This window comes from Hippocampus bargibanti, linkage group LG06, assembly GCF_051943395.1.
Source record: "Hippocampus bargibanti isolate YZ-2025 linkage group LG06, ASM5194339v1, whole genome shotgun sequence".
Taxonomy (NCBI): Eukaryota; Metazoa; Chordata; class Actinopteri; order Syngnathiformes; family Syngnathidae; genus Hippocampus; species Hippocampus bargibanti.
Window position 1 is genome coordinate 26,377,923 of NC_142739.1, and position 15,236 is coordinate 26,393,158.

Consider the following 15,236-nt stretch of genomic DNA (forward strand, 5'->3'; position numbering starts at 1 on the left):
GCTTGAGAGTTTTGAAAGGCGCTTATAAATACAATGTATTAGTATTAGTATTAGTATTAGTATTAGTATAAAATCGGAAAAGCAGTCTTTTCCCCCCTGGTGTGTGTCGAGATCTTGATGCTAGATAACATTGTGTTAGCATTATAGCCGGATTAGCGCAGATAGCGGGACGGCTAATAATGACGTTAACCTCAGGCTAAGATTTTATTAAAGGAAAAGGGAGTCATCAGCAGATTTGCCTGCAGCCATTTCGGGGTAGGAGGTGGAAAAACAAAACAAAACAAAAGTGAACAAACCCTCACACAACAGATTTTGACTTGTTTTACTTTATTGGTAAACTCTTTTTTTTCGAGGTACAAACAGTAAAGTTTTTTTGTCTTAAAATGATTTTGCTCATTGTGAGAATCGAGTCTTAACGTTACAAAGTAGAGAGGCGAAAGCCTTCAGGCATAGCAAACAAGTTAAAGTTGCGCAGTGAGTGAATGGATCCAGTGAAAACATTTCCAGATGGATGAAAATTCAACATCTCTGTGCGGGGCGGTGCCGCTTGGAAGAAAATAAATAAAAAAAATAAATAAAACACAAAACTCTTCACGATCCAAATGGAATCAGAACCTTCCTATTAGGATTCATAGTCAGCAGAGCGTGACTTCCTGCATGTCCTGTCTCTTCACGTCAATACGCACACACACACACGCATTGTTGCTTTTTTTTTTTAGATGGCAAAATAAAAGCACATTAAAACGGGAACCCCGCTGAGTTATGTTTGGATGACCTTGGCATTATAAGTGTTCGACTGCCCGAGTATGCTTCACGTGAGGTGCACGTGCTGCATGCATGCGCGCAATATGCAGCAGATCAGCGACAACTTTGCACGTTAACGCCCTATCTAGCTAGCTAGCTAGCTAGCGATCTGACGATCGATCAAGCTATCTATCTAGCTATCTATGTGGTTATTGAGCCATCTATCTACCTGGCTATCTATCTATCTATCTATCTATCTATCTATCTATCTATCTATCTATCTATCTAGCTAGCTAGCGATCTGACGATCAATCAAGCTATCTATCTAGCTATCTATGTGGTTATTGAGCCATCTATCTACCTGGCTATCTATCTATCTATCTATCTATCTATCTATCTATCTATCTATCTATCTATCTATCTATCTATCTATCTATCTATCTATCTATCTATCTATCTATCTATCTATCTATCTATCTATCTATCTATCTATCTATCTATCTAGCTAGCTAGCGATCTGACGATCGATCAAGCTATCTATCTAGCTATCTATGTGGTTATTGAGCCATCTATCTACCTGGCTATCTAGATAGCTCTTTATCTATCTATCTATCTATCTATCTATCTATCTATCTATCTATCTATCTATCTATCTATCTATCTATCTATCTATCTATCTATCTATCTATCTATCTAGCTAGCGAGATAGCTTGTTAGCTAGATAGCTCTTTAGCTAGCTAGGTATCTACCTATCTATCTAGCTATCCATCCATCTATCCATATACAGTCAAACCTCGGTTTTTGACCATAATGCGTTCCAGAAACCTGTTCAAAAACCACTTTGGTCAAAAACCGAAACATTTCTCATTATAATCTTTGTAATAAATGTCTGCTTTTTTTAATGTAATCAATGTCTCACTATCTAGCTAGCTATCTAGCTAGCTAGCTAGCTATTTAGCTTTCTACTTACCTATGTATTTAGCTAGCTATCTAGTTAGCTATCTATCTTGCTATCCATCCATCCATCTATCCATATAAATTCAAACCTCAGTTTTCGACCATAATCCGTTCCAGAAACTTGTTCGAAAACCAATTTGGTCAAAAACCGAAACATTTCTCATTACAATCAATGTAATCAATGTCTGCTTTTTTTAATTGTATTTTTTAATCGTGATTGAACAATACGAACATTCTAAGCCACAATGGAACGCTGCACAAGGCTAATGCGTTGGACACAAATGAAATGTATTCTTATTATGATTATGATTCTTCTTCTTCGTATTATTATTATTATTATTATTATTATTATTATTATTATTATTATTATTACAATGAGACACGGCACCAGGAAGTGATGAATAAGGATGCGGAGGGGGTGGGGGCAAGTGGTGCATTCAGGTTCACTCAGTTTGGTTGAGAACTGATTTTCAGTTGTAAACCGTGGTATAAAAAAAACTTGAAAATAAAGAAAAAAAATAGTAATAATAATAATAATAATAAAATTAATTTCCAAGCGCCTTTCAGAACTCTCAAGGACACTTTACAGTCAGTTTGTGTGGATGAGCAGCGGCAGCCATTTGCGCCAGCGTTCACTCCACCCGGAAGTAACTGAATGCTACAACCCAGTTCATCGTGCCGCTCCTTGTGGCTAATAGGGGGGCAGCCTCGTGTGCGTCACTCAAGCAGTCACAAATAAAGTCAAAGAAAATAGCAATGTTGTTATTATTTTTTTTAAATTGCACTGCAGTGACCCGGGAAGGCGGATAGTCGTTTTATCCCCGCAGAGGAAAAAGAATATATGCCTGCAGGTGTTGTTATATTATCTGTTTACGTGTGACAATTCCCTTGCCTGGTGTTTTTGCGCAGATCATTTTCCACCAGCAGAATCCGGGCATTGACTACGAGTTTTACATCCCCGTGGAGAAGTCGGAAGGAGAAACGGCCAGCGAGAGGCAAACGCAGGGAAGGGCGTCCCTTCGCGGTCAGTACGTTCGCGCCAGTCAAAATGCGTCGTCGCTGTCATGTCTCCATCTTAATGTCCTCTTCCTGTTTGTCCTCCTTGTGCGCAGGCGCCCACAGCGTGTCCGTCGTCCAAGAGCCTGCGCCTGCCGTCGCTCCTCCTCAGTCCAACCCTTCTTTCCCTTCCTCCTCTTCATCTTCCTCCTCCTCTTCCTCTCTATTCGCACCCCTGCCGTCGGATCGCTGGGCCGCCGAGAGATCGGCACCCCGTCACGCCTCCGCGCCCAACCGGTACGCTCGCATCCCACCTCGAACGGACTTGCCACTGGACACTCAGCCGCCGTTTGTTTGGAGAAGGGGCTCGTTGACGCCGTGTTCCGCTTCCTGCGGCAAAGGTTCGACCCCGCCGCTTCCGTCTAAAAAAAAAAAAAAAAAGTACTCAAAAAGTACACAAAAGGACCTTATGATCCATAACAATGCAACTTCACATGAATTAACAGCATGGACAACATTGAAAACAAACACTTGCACTCATGCTAATGCTAATGCTAATGCTAACACACTTACGTAACCCATCAAGTGACTAATAGTTCAATACAAACAGCAGAGCGAAACATTTCGGCATTCAATATAACAGTACTCCCTGTCACATATTGTTTATCCTCTGCAAGGAGCTGTATCCGGGACACACACAGTGAATCTGTTGAAATAATTTAATTTCCATTTCTATAATTTTTTTTTAACCCATTCACTGTCATTCACTAATTTATTTGGGAATTGAAAATATGACGTAGAATGCCATTCTTGAATTTGTTCGGATTTAGTTTTTTCATGCTTGGGTGCCGATAACACGCTAGCCATGGCCTCTGGCAATGTTTTTCTTCTCCAAAAGGGGGCAGCATATCCCTTTATTACAGCCTCGGCTGTTGTTCAAGCGCTATATAAACTGTATGTATTGCAAGATATTTTGGACAGTCGCCCTCATTTCAAGCTCATATAACTCCAGACCCATCTAATTTAGGAATTAACTGTTTTTTTCCTGATGAAAAAAGAGAGTCTTAAGGTTTCTTACGCTGTATTGAATGTTTATGTAGTCCTAAAACTCAATATTCTGTGTGTTCTGGAATTCAAGTGACAATGACAAAAACCCTGGCACAGGAGTGGACACATTTTTGCACATCGTCTGGCAGTGAATGAGTTCAGAATTGAAACATAATGGAGGGCTAATTTTGTTTACTAAATGCCCGTTACGTAGCATTTCCATTCATTTCAGTCAAATATGATTTAAGATAATCCTGCTTTGAATTACGAGTGTGGTCACAGAAGGAATTCATTTCAAGGCACCACTGGATTCAGAACAGCCCATCTGCCATGTCCGATGACGTCACTATTGAGTGACGGTGTCCTGACCAGTTTTACATGATGTGCTGTGTCTCCCTCGTGTGGCCGCCGTATCCATGTGCAAGTATACGTCTCACCCCAGCATTCTCTTCGCAGGCCATCAATATCGAGAGATCGTCTGCATCGATCGTCACACGGACGAGCAAGTGCCCGAGAGGAAATGTGACTCTGCCGCGAAGCCAACACCAGACGAGGAGCCTTGCAATATGCACGCCTGTCCGCCATTGTGAGCAAATACGCACACACACAAATGCTCGTTTGTTTTTGAATCAGAGCTCTGGAAAAGTTCCTGCTTTTATTTTGAAAAAAAGTTTGAGACTTCACAAAATCTGTTATTTTAGAGGATTTTCCGTCTTGTATAAAGTTCCGTATTGGTGATGATGTCATTTTTCGTTACATGCAGCTGGGAGGCGAGCGCCTGGTCGGAGTGCAGCGTGTCGTGCGGACCCGGCGTTCAACAACGCCAGCTGCAATGCAGGCAGAGTTTCGGCAACCGTTCCACCATGGTTCACCCTCAACGCTGCGCCGGATTGCTCCCTCCTGAGTCGACTCAAGTCTGCCAGTTGCAGCTGTGCTCACACTGGGAGGTTGGCTTGGACTGGAGCACGGTAAAAAAAAAATTAAAAAAAATATGAATACACATCTACCATTTGCACTTTGGCTGTAAAAGCTCTCGGTTTTTTGCATTTAATTCAATTACTGCAGTAATTCTTTAATACAATTCAATAAAAAATGCAGCTGTAACAAAGCGTATATGTATATATAAAAAGCATATACATCTATATATATGTAGATGTTTATATATATATATATATATATATATATATATATATATATATATACAGTAAAGTGTCGTTATATCGATATCGGATATATCGATAGTCCCGGTTATAGCGATACTATTTCTATGCACGCACTGAGAAAATTACATGCAAACAGGGTCGGATATATCGATAGTCCCGGTTATATCGATATAATCGGACTGCCTTGAATATCGATATAACGAGACTTTACTGTATATGTATGTGTGTATGTATGTGTGTGTGTATATATGCGTGTGTGTATATATATATATATGTGTGTGTGTGTGTGTATGTATATATATATATATATATCAATATAACATCATTTTATTAAGAAAATCTAAATATCATTTAAATAGATGTCATTTAAAATACAATTACAATAAATATATATATATACATATACATTTTGTAAACAAACATATATTTTGTAAAAGATCAATAGCTAATGTTATAAATATAACATCATTTTATTTTGTAATTTTAAATATAATTTAAATAAATGTAATTTAAAATATAATTTGAATACATACATATCTATAAATATATATACATATTTAAAAATAATCCTTCCCTACAATGTACTCATGTATAGAACATAAAATATATTTGAAAAGTATATATATTTTAAAATCCTGACAAACATCTTAATTTTAAATTGTTATTTATATTATTTTGAGTACATTGCATTGCAATTAAATGCTCACACCCTCTGTTGTGTTTCCCTATACTGCCCCTAAGGGGGCAGTATATGACAGCCAGCAGCGAATCACATTACCTAGAACTGCAGTGGGATTCGTAAAGGCTTCTTTGAGGCCTGTTGAACTCATTCATATGGGGCTAATATAAATTGCTCTATGCAAAGGATAAAGAATTTATGACAGAGGCATTTGTGTGTGTGTGTGTGTGTGTGTGTGTGTGTGTGTGTGTGTGTGTGTGTGTGTGTACAGTGCTCGGTGGACTGCGGCGTCGGCAAGAGGACGAGGAGCGTGCGTTGCGTGAGCGACGAAGGTAGCGTGGTGAACGACATGGAGTGCAGTTCCCGTGTTCGTCCGCTGGGCAGCGAGGAGTGCAACATGGGCCCGTGCGTCACCAACTGGTACTCGTCCACTTGGTCCTCCACCGTGAGTGCCCCCCCCCCCGCCAACGGCTAAAAAAATGCACGGGAGGCTTTCCCGTCCGTAACCCGCCGTCCGCTCCGCTTGCTCCCAAGTGCTCGGCGCGTTGCGGGCCGGGCGTGCAGAAGAGGGAGGTGGTGTGCCTGACGCGAGGGGGCGTTCGAGAGGGCGAGGGCGCGGGCGGCTGCGTCGGGGACAAGCCGCCCGAGCTGAAAGCTTGCAACGGCGGTCCCTGCGTGCCCGTGGTCGGTTGGTACAGCAGCCCGTGGACGCAGGTACGAACGCCGCCGAGTTCGCCCGTTTCCGTTTGTTTTCATTTCCAATCAAGTGGACGTGACGTCCATTTCCCAGTGCAACGTTCCATGCGGGAACGGAACCCAACGCAGCGATGTCATTTGCATCCGGAAGACGGACAACGATTTCACCGTCGTGCCTTCGGATGAATGCGCTCACCACGACAAACCGGCGGCCGTGCGGGAGTGCGAGATGGGCGATTGCCAAGCGCGGTGGTTCACCACCGAGTGGAGCGCGGTGAGACGGGCAACGCGTGCGTGGCGGCCACGAAATGGAACGAAAACAAATGTTGCTTAATAATTTGTTTTTGTGTGTTATCATCATCAGTGCTCTCGCTCGTGCGGGAAAGGCCTCCAGATGAGGGAGGTACGGTGTCTGACGGCGGACAAAAGGCACAGCCACAATTGTGATGCGGACATCAAACCCGAACAGGAACAAAGCTGCAACACTATCCCGTGCAGCCCGCAAGTGCCAGGTTGGAGACCAATCGCACCGCGCGCCCGCTCATTTTACTCCAATTGCATTCGAGCGATCGGCATTTGGAAGTAGAACACGGATGGGAAACGGGAATGTACATATGGGCGAACTGCCATTTTAACTCATTCACTGCCAGACAATGTGCAAAAATGTGTCCAGTCCAGTGCCAGGGTTTTTGTCATTGTTACTCAAATTCTTGGACCTACAGAACATTGAGTTTTAGGACGACATAAACATTCATGACAGCGTTAGAAACCTTTCACTCTCTTCTTTCATCAGGAATAAAAGAGTTAATTTCTAAATTAGGTGGGTCTGGAGTTATATGAGCTTAAAATGGGGGCGACTGTACAAAATACAATACAATACATATTGATTTATACAGTAATCTCTCGCACAACAGCTGAAACTGGAACAAAGCGCTCACACTTTCCTTGTGGAAAAGAAAAAAAAAACAATGCCTGAGGCCATGGCCAGCGCTTTATCGGCTCCCAAGCATGAAAAAAAAACAAAACCCAAACAAATTTGGGAGGGGTGGGGTGGGTGATAAAGCTGGTCAGACCTCTGGCAAATGTTTTTCAAACTTTTTCCATATAATAATAATAATAATAATAATAATAATAATAATAATAATAATAAAATATCTATAATATGTATACATTGCATTTCCCCCATTTCAAGATCAGATAACCCTAGACCCATATAATTTAGGAATTACCCTATTTTCTGGTGTATAAGGCGCACCCCCATTGAATGGTGTATTTTTGAACTTTTTCCATGTAATAATCATAATCATAATAATACATTGTATATAATATGTATGCATTGCATTATATTTTGGACAGCCACCTCCATTTCGATCTTAAATAACCCCAGACCCATATAATTTAGGAATTACCCTATTTTCTGGTGTACAAGGCGCACCCCCAATGAATGGTGTATTTTCAAACTTTTTCCATATAATAATAATAATAATAATAATAATAATAATAAATATTAATAATAATAATATAATACATATTAATAATAAATGTTATTAATAATAATAATATAATACATATTAATAATAATAAATATTATTATTATTAATAATATAATACATTTTATATAATATGTATGCATTGCATTTTGGACAGCCGCCCCCATTTCAAGGTCAGATAACCCTAGACCCATATAATTTAGGAATTACCCTATTTTCTGTTGTATAAGGCGCACCATAGTATAAGGCGCACCCCCAATAAATGGTTTATTTTTTTAACTTTTTCCATATAATAATAATAATACAAATGCAATGCATACATATAAAATGTATTATTATATTTTCGACAGCTGCCCCCATTTCAAGCTCAGATAACCTCAAACCCATATAATTTAGGAATTAACTTTTTCTGATGAAATAAAGAGTGTCTACTGTTTCTAACGCTGTATTGAATGTTAATGTCGTCCTACAACTCAATATTCTGTGAGTCCTGCAATTTGAGTGAAAATGACAAAAACCCTGGCACTGGAGTGGACACATTTTTGCACATCGTCAGGCAGTGAATAACTAAAATAAACCGGGAATGAATTGGTATAAAAATGGGGAATAAAAATGGGAATAAAAATGAACCCGAGTGAATGAATTGGTAATTTTTGTAAATATTCCGATAACAATGTCTATCTATGATTTTATAGTGTACAAAGTACATTTTTGGACCTGATTAATGATTTGTATTGCAATGTGTTACATTTTTATTTGCTTTGTTTTGCAACCACAGACGAGAATTGCCAGGACAGACGGCACAACTGCGTGATGGTGGTGCAGGCCAGACTCTGCGTCTACTCCTACTACAAGACGGCGTGCTGCGCCTCGTGTACGCACAGCGCAGCACTCCGTGCCAAGAGACACTGACACGCCATTCGCAGGCGATGCACAAGTTCAAAATTGGGCCCTCGTCGCCCAACCAAAACCCTCTACGCCACCACGGAAAGCCCAAAGTAGATCCTTCACCTGTGGAGAAGGATGTTGTCGATCACATTTAGTGGTTTGCCTTACAAAAAAAAAAAAAAATATGTGAAAGCAGCCGCATATAATTGACTCTGCGGCTAGGCTGTAAATGCTCACTTAGCAGCGTGCAATGCAACAAACCACCTTGATTGAAGTCGACTGTTTCCACTCCCACCGCGGCGCAGCCCTCCCTCCTTTCCCAAAGCCGCCTTTCTGCACCGGTCTGTAAAATTTCCAGCGTTTTCTCAAACGTGCCTTAGAACCATAAATCTGCCGCACGCCGTGCCAGATTTACGCCGATCGTGAACATAGAGGTTCATAAAGGAAAACGAGAAAATGTGCATCATTGGATTGGATTAGATTAGCCTTTATTAGTCTCGCAGTGGAGACATTTACAAGTCACAGCAGCAAAGTTATGAACGGAAGAAGAAAGGAAAGGAAGATGTAGAAAAACAAAATACAGGAGCTGCTGTAAATACAGCCACTCTGTCGGAGCCATCTTGAAGTCAAAAGAACAAAACGCAAACGGAGTCATTCATTCTTAAGCACTTTCTGCACCCTCTTTGTTGTATGAAGCAGTTCTAGAATGAAAGTGGAGAGAATCAAAACATCCTTTTCACCAATGGATCAGGGACGTCATGGTGAAATGTACACGTCTGCTATCAGCTAAACGTTGAACGCAAACACGAAGCTGTCGCATCCATTGACGAAAAGAGACTGCCTCACATCTCCTGTTCGACGTAAATCCGCTTCAATTCCAAGCCGCGGCAGGACATAGTGGACTGCTTGTACTTTTTTTTATATTTGTGTATCCTTCAGCCTCTCAACTGTTAACTATCTATAGTTTTCTGCCATATTTTTTTGCCAAAATGTTCCATTTAAGTGCCCTTTTAGCTTGTATTGCTAAAAAATAGATAAACCAAAGGAGCCATTGAATGAACAAATATGTTGGACTGTAAACATGCAAAAAAGTCCATTTGGTGATGTCACACGGCTCAGTTTAAAATCACTCCGATTGCATACCTGCCAACCACTCCGGTTTTGTCGTTAAAACCTACGGTTTTCATTATCCCATTTCGGGTCACGGGTTAATGACAATTACGGGTTCCAAAAAAAAACAATGAATCCTAAATCGTAAATACTGTACTCTACGTTAATAATTCAAAACAGGCGATCGGCACAGTGCTAGCTGTTAGCTTCCTTTAGATGAAATTGCGCATGCGCGTGGTCCGGGTCTTTCCTGGAATCCAGAGTGACAACTCATTCCTACAATCGAGACTCAAGAGTTAGCATCGTTCTTAGCATTGTCGTGTCATGGCGTCTGCCGGAGAAAAATCAACAAAAAGTGTGAAAAGTAAACTACTGTCGTTTCGTGAGGAATACTCCCAAGCATTTCCAGAAGTTAGACTTCGCTCAAGAAAAGGTGAAAATGACGCGAGTTTGAATTTCATACCTGTCAACCTTGGCTAATAGCTGCTCGTATAAATGCCTGTATAAAATTGTAGTACGCCGGACCGTATTTGAAATGATTAAAAAAGCTGAAGTAAAGGCAGTTTACTGCGCATGCGCAGTAACCTAGACCCTGGCGTGTCGCTCAGCTTTTCTGTTCCAGAAGTTGGCAGTTATGCGATTGTGGTTATCGTTAAAATCAAACAAATGTCATTGTTTCCAGTTCACAGTCAACAGAAATTTCATATTACAAGTCATAAAACATCCTCATCCCGGCCTTGTCTTGACGGTAAATATCGACCACAATGTATATACTGTATGTTTGTGAGTAGCCTCATATGTTTAAGCCCATCGCCATTTTTCTTCTTTTTTTTTTACCTCACACGGCACAAAATCAGCTCTCACTTGTAAGGTGAGACCATCTGTATATTATGTATGTTTTTCATGTGGATAAAATGTGTTGAACATAGTTATGCGCTTATAGTTTTATGTAGTTGTTGTCGTCCACGCGATCGATTCGCACCTACCTTCAAAAAAAAAATCTCCATGTTTAGTTTTCAATTCATTCGCGTGTTTTCCAAATTTGGACTCTCTCGTAGTGACTTTAGACATGTATGTAAAGGAAAGGATGGTAATTTATCTATATCAAAGAACATGTACCGGTAATTTATTATTATTATTTTTACTTTATGCTGTTTGTTTTATTGTTTTTCCTCTCTAGCATCCACCAGATTTGATTACAAATGCACCTTGTTATTCCTGTACACGCATATAGACACACAAAAACAGTGCGACAAACTTAGTATCATAACGCGAAGTGAACTCAATAAAAGTGAAACAAAAGATGAAGATAGACTTGCGATTATTGATTAAAAAAGTGTTTCTGTTACTGTCAATGGGTGGCGCCATTGAGTCATGTTCCGATTCATAAGCGTTTTCTCAAGTTTACAGTGAAGCTATTGTCTATCCAAATCCATTTTTTTGACTATATCACCGAAGCTCACGTGTTTTTGGAATGTGGATGACAACTTTGCAGAATCACGTGATCACCGTGGTGCTAAAAAAATGTGTCTTGTTCTCATTAAAGGTAATCGCTAATTTTTTACTTGATTGATTGTTTGGTTAATTTGCCTCTCCAAACCCCGATCCCATTCCCATCCGCAGTTTAATGTCCTCATGCATGCTTGACTTGTTTTTTTTCACTCAGAGTACCTGGTGAATTTGCCAAATTGAAAGTGGTGAAGGGAGACAGGGGACAAAGTACAGTTATCCCTCATTTATCGAGGTTCATGGGGACCAGGACCACCTGCAAAAGAAGAAAATCCATCAGGTTGGTACTATCTAACCATCTATCTATCTATCTATCTATCTATCTATCTATCTATCTATCTATCTATCTATCTATCTATCTATCTATCTATCTATCTATCTATCTATATTAATTTTTGTATATTTTATTTTTGTTATTTTGTCTTTTTTTAAATTTGTGATGCACTGAAACCGCGTTAGTAGTGAAGGATCACCATCATAAAATTATTTTTTTATGTGACATTTCCTATCAAATATATTCTAAAGTTGTATATATTAAAAAATATTTAAAAACATTACAATAAAAATATCCCTCCAAAAAATATACATATATTTTGTTAGAAAATTAAAAATGTGCATATCCCTCTTTTCTATTTTACATTATTTTCTTTTTAAAAATATTTTTAGATTATTTTTGTATATTTTTTATATTCTATATTATTTTAATTTTAGTTTTTTTAACTTTAAATTTGCTCTTAAATATTCTAAAGTTGTAGATACTGAACAATACTGAAAAAAATAATTCAAATGTAAATATCCCTCCAAAAATATACATGTAAAATATATTTTTTTTCATTAAAATAACATCCCTTAAAAATATCTATATCGATATCAATATCCATATGGATGGATGGATGGATGTGGATAGATGAGCTAATAGGTATAAAATAGAGATAATTCCTGAATGTGTTCAGGTTTGGTTTTTTCTTGTTTAGATGCTGATAAAGCGCTGGCCATGGCCCCTGGCAATGTTTTTTCACTTCCATAAGGTGGCAGCCTTTCCCTTATTTCCATGTTAGCCCTTTGTTGCAGCTTCAGTTGTTGTTAAAGCGCTATATCAACCAATATGTATGTATTGCATTGTATTTTTTAGAGCCACCCTCATTTCAAGCTAATATAACTCTCCACCTATATAATTTACGAAAGAACTATTTGTTTCTGGTGAAAGTAGACAGTCTAAGGTTTCTTACGCTGCATTGAACGTTTACGTAATCCTAAAACTCAATATTCTGTGGGTCCTGAAATTTGAGTGACAATGAGCTACTTTATCGATCAACCAGCAACCGACGCCATTTCACATCTCGGGGCTTGTTGATGCCAGTAAATCCATGTCGGCTGTGACACTTAGATGTTATTTGATGTGACATTTGCTGTCTAATACAGTGATACCTTGGCTTACAAACTTAATTGTTTCCCAGACATAGTGTGTAAGGAGAGAAGTGTGTGTCCCAAAAATTCATTTCCCATAGGAAAACATTAAAATAAGAATAATCCGTTCCCAGGTCCCCATAAAATATAATTTTCTAATTTTCTAATCCTTAAAACTGCACAAAAAAATACCTTATTTTATATATAATAAATGTGCTATGGTATTATATTTTAAAAAATAAACTGCACTGTATAATAAGCATTTTATTTACCTTTGTGATGGTCATTGATGGCTTGATGGAATGAAGTGTCCGGTTTCCTCAGCATTAAACACTTGATGAGGAACGTAGCCTTCTTCTTTCACCATCTTGAGGAATGATCCCTTGTAGGTGCTTTCTCTTATTTTATCTAGTTCCTCATCAATTGTGTTCTGTTTAGCTGGGATGATAGCTTTTTGCATCAAGTGTACAGATGGCTTGTGCGGGTTGTTTGTGGAGCTTGATTGATAGGATATTTTAACCTTGCAGTCTACACTCTGCCTTTGAACTATCAAAGTTGAAACTCTCTCACTGTCATCTGGCTGTCTCTTTAATGTTTAAACCACCTCCACTCGCTGCTGCGTTCTTGACCAATCACGTGGCTTTAACCGAAGACTGGGGGTGGGGAATAGAGGACAGAAACAGTCATCTGCCTTTTTGTTGTTACAAGAAGGGGCTCACTCATTGAGGCAGCTCCGTGTACCCAAAAAGTTTGTATGCCAAGGTAAAGTTCTTATGCCAAGGTAAAATTTTCATCAATTTAACGTAAACCGAAAAGTTTGTAAGCCAAGGTGTTCGGAAACCGATGAATCACACTGTATTGCAAAATTGGGTTATAATATGCGTCCCTTTGCTGAAACAGATGATGACTCAGCATGTTGTCCCACTTTTCTGGTCCAAGATGGCGCGACCTGAGTTCCCAAATCAGCTTCCTTGTAGCAGTGCGTGCAGGCTTACTTAGTGTTCGCTCTTTGACGCGTGGGGAGATTCCACCGCTCCGGTGGCGTGCGGGCCTTCGCGCTGCTTTGCATGCAGGCAACATCCCCGCTTTGCGTGCCTTTGCCGGGTTACGGCCAGACGCCTCCGGTGCGGTGATATATGTGGAAATGAGTGTGTGCGCATGTGGCAGGGTTGCTTGCTCACAGAGGGCACGACGCAAGGCAGGCAGATGGTGACCTTTAGTTGGAGTAAATTACCCTGAACTCTGTGATTTACCTCCCCCACTCTCACCGATCCTTCTCCTTCACACCATGACGCGCACGCGGACGTCAGGTTTGTTGGTTTGACGTCGCCTGGCTGTCATTGTGTGAAACAGCACTATTGAGTGAAAAGTAGGCCACCTCCCTCCCCTTTCCGTCATTACTCGGAGTGGGCGTGAGCGTGATTTCGCTCTCTGGCGTGAGCGGCAGCTGGAGTCGGTCGTGGGCGCGTGCATCACAAGCGAACGTATACCCCTTCTCCCCCCCCGACCCCTTTTCCTTACTCTACTATTTCTTCATTCGTTTGAAAGGGTTGCAATTCTACTCATGTGCGATGAATGTCAGATTGATGCATCAGTAGCGTTTGTACAGCTGATGCTGAGTGGGGTGTAAATTTTTGGCAGGGGGCTATCATTACGTTAATAGATAATATGAGTGAAAATTTTGCAAGTATGTATTATGCATAATATAATACAAAGGTACATATATTAATGATATGGTGCAATGTGGACAGTATCCATTTTATGCAAAACCGCAGGTATGGAATCAGTGATTTTAAAGGACAACCGACGTCACTTTTTTGTTTCTTAACTGACATCAGAAAAAAAGTTTTATAGCATCTAAAATACCCAAAACACGCAGTATGATATTTTTATTAAAATGCAAAAACACCAATAAAAATGACTTAGTGTCCAAAATCTGCAAAAAATTGAGCTGCGAATTGGCATTTTCAGAAAGTCCCGCCCCCAGTTCGTGACGTCACGCCAAGACGTCTTGCATTGCTGCAGAATCCAAACAATGGCTTCAGATTCGGAGAATATGCTTTCTTGTTACACATCCAGTTATGAATATGATTCAAATAGTTCTGAAGAGGAAAGCATGCATGTTTGCAACTGATTAAAGAATTTATTTCATGCCATTTTGAGGCAACATTGGTGGGAAATGTCTCACCCAAAAAGAGGCACAAAATGGCCACCGAGCTGGTGTGAGGAATGAATCAGCCCGTTTCCACAGGCTGATAAATTCCTTCCATGGAGCTTGGACGCCCTCGGCTGGCGGCTTCTGGGTGCAACAGACCAAACAAGTACAGCAAAATACATTGACGTGATGGAAGGACTGCTATAATGTGTCTTTTTTCCGACTTGATCTTGCTTTTACTCACTAGTGCTTTCTACTATCTTTGTGACAGCTTTATTTCCTTTATAGCTTCAGCTGTTGTTAAATTGTATATTATAATATATTGTATCGTGATTATTGTGAAAGAACACAATTAAAAACAAAGCTAATGGTGACTTGTCCACAGTATTCTAAGT

General features: G+C 40.0%; 1 protein-coding gene across 1 annotated transcript in view; it reads left to right on the plus strand.

Moving 5' to 3' along the window:
• The window catches only part of adamtsl4 (ADAMTS like 4), a 47,759-nt gene extending 36,650 nt beyond the window's left edge, over nucleotides 1–11,109 (plus strand). The window contains exons 9-17 of the mRNA XM_088999014.1: nucleotides 2,611–2,725; nucleotides 2,814–3,098; nucleotides 4,201–4,330; nucleotides 4,508–4,712; nucleotides 5,858–6,031; nucleotides 6,121–6,300; nucleotides 6,377–6,556; nucleotides 6,647–6,794; nucleotides 8,551–11,109. Of these exons, the coding sequence (XP_088855140.1) occupies nucleotides 2,611–2,725; nucleotides 2,814–3,098; nucleotides 4,201–4,330; nucleotides 4,508–4,712; nucleotides 5,858–6,031; nucleotides 6,121–6,300; nucleotides 6,377–6,556; nucleotides 6,647–6,794; nucleotides 8,551–8,684 (1,551 nt within the window). The 3' untranslated portion in view covers nucleotides 8,685–11,109. The remainder of the gene's footprint in view (nucleotides 1–2,610; nucleotides 2,726–2,813; nucleotides 3,099–4,200; nucleotides 4,331–4,507; nucleotides 4,713–5,857; nucleotides 6,032–6,120; nucleotides 6,301–6,376; nucleotides 6,557–6,646; nucleotides 6,795–8,550) is intronic.
• Nucleotides 11,110–15,236: the final 4,127 nt, after the last annotated feature.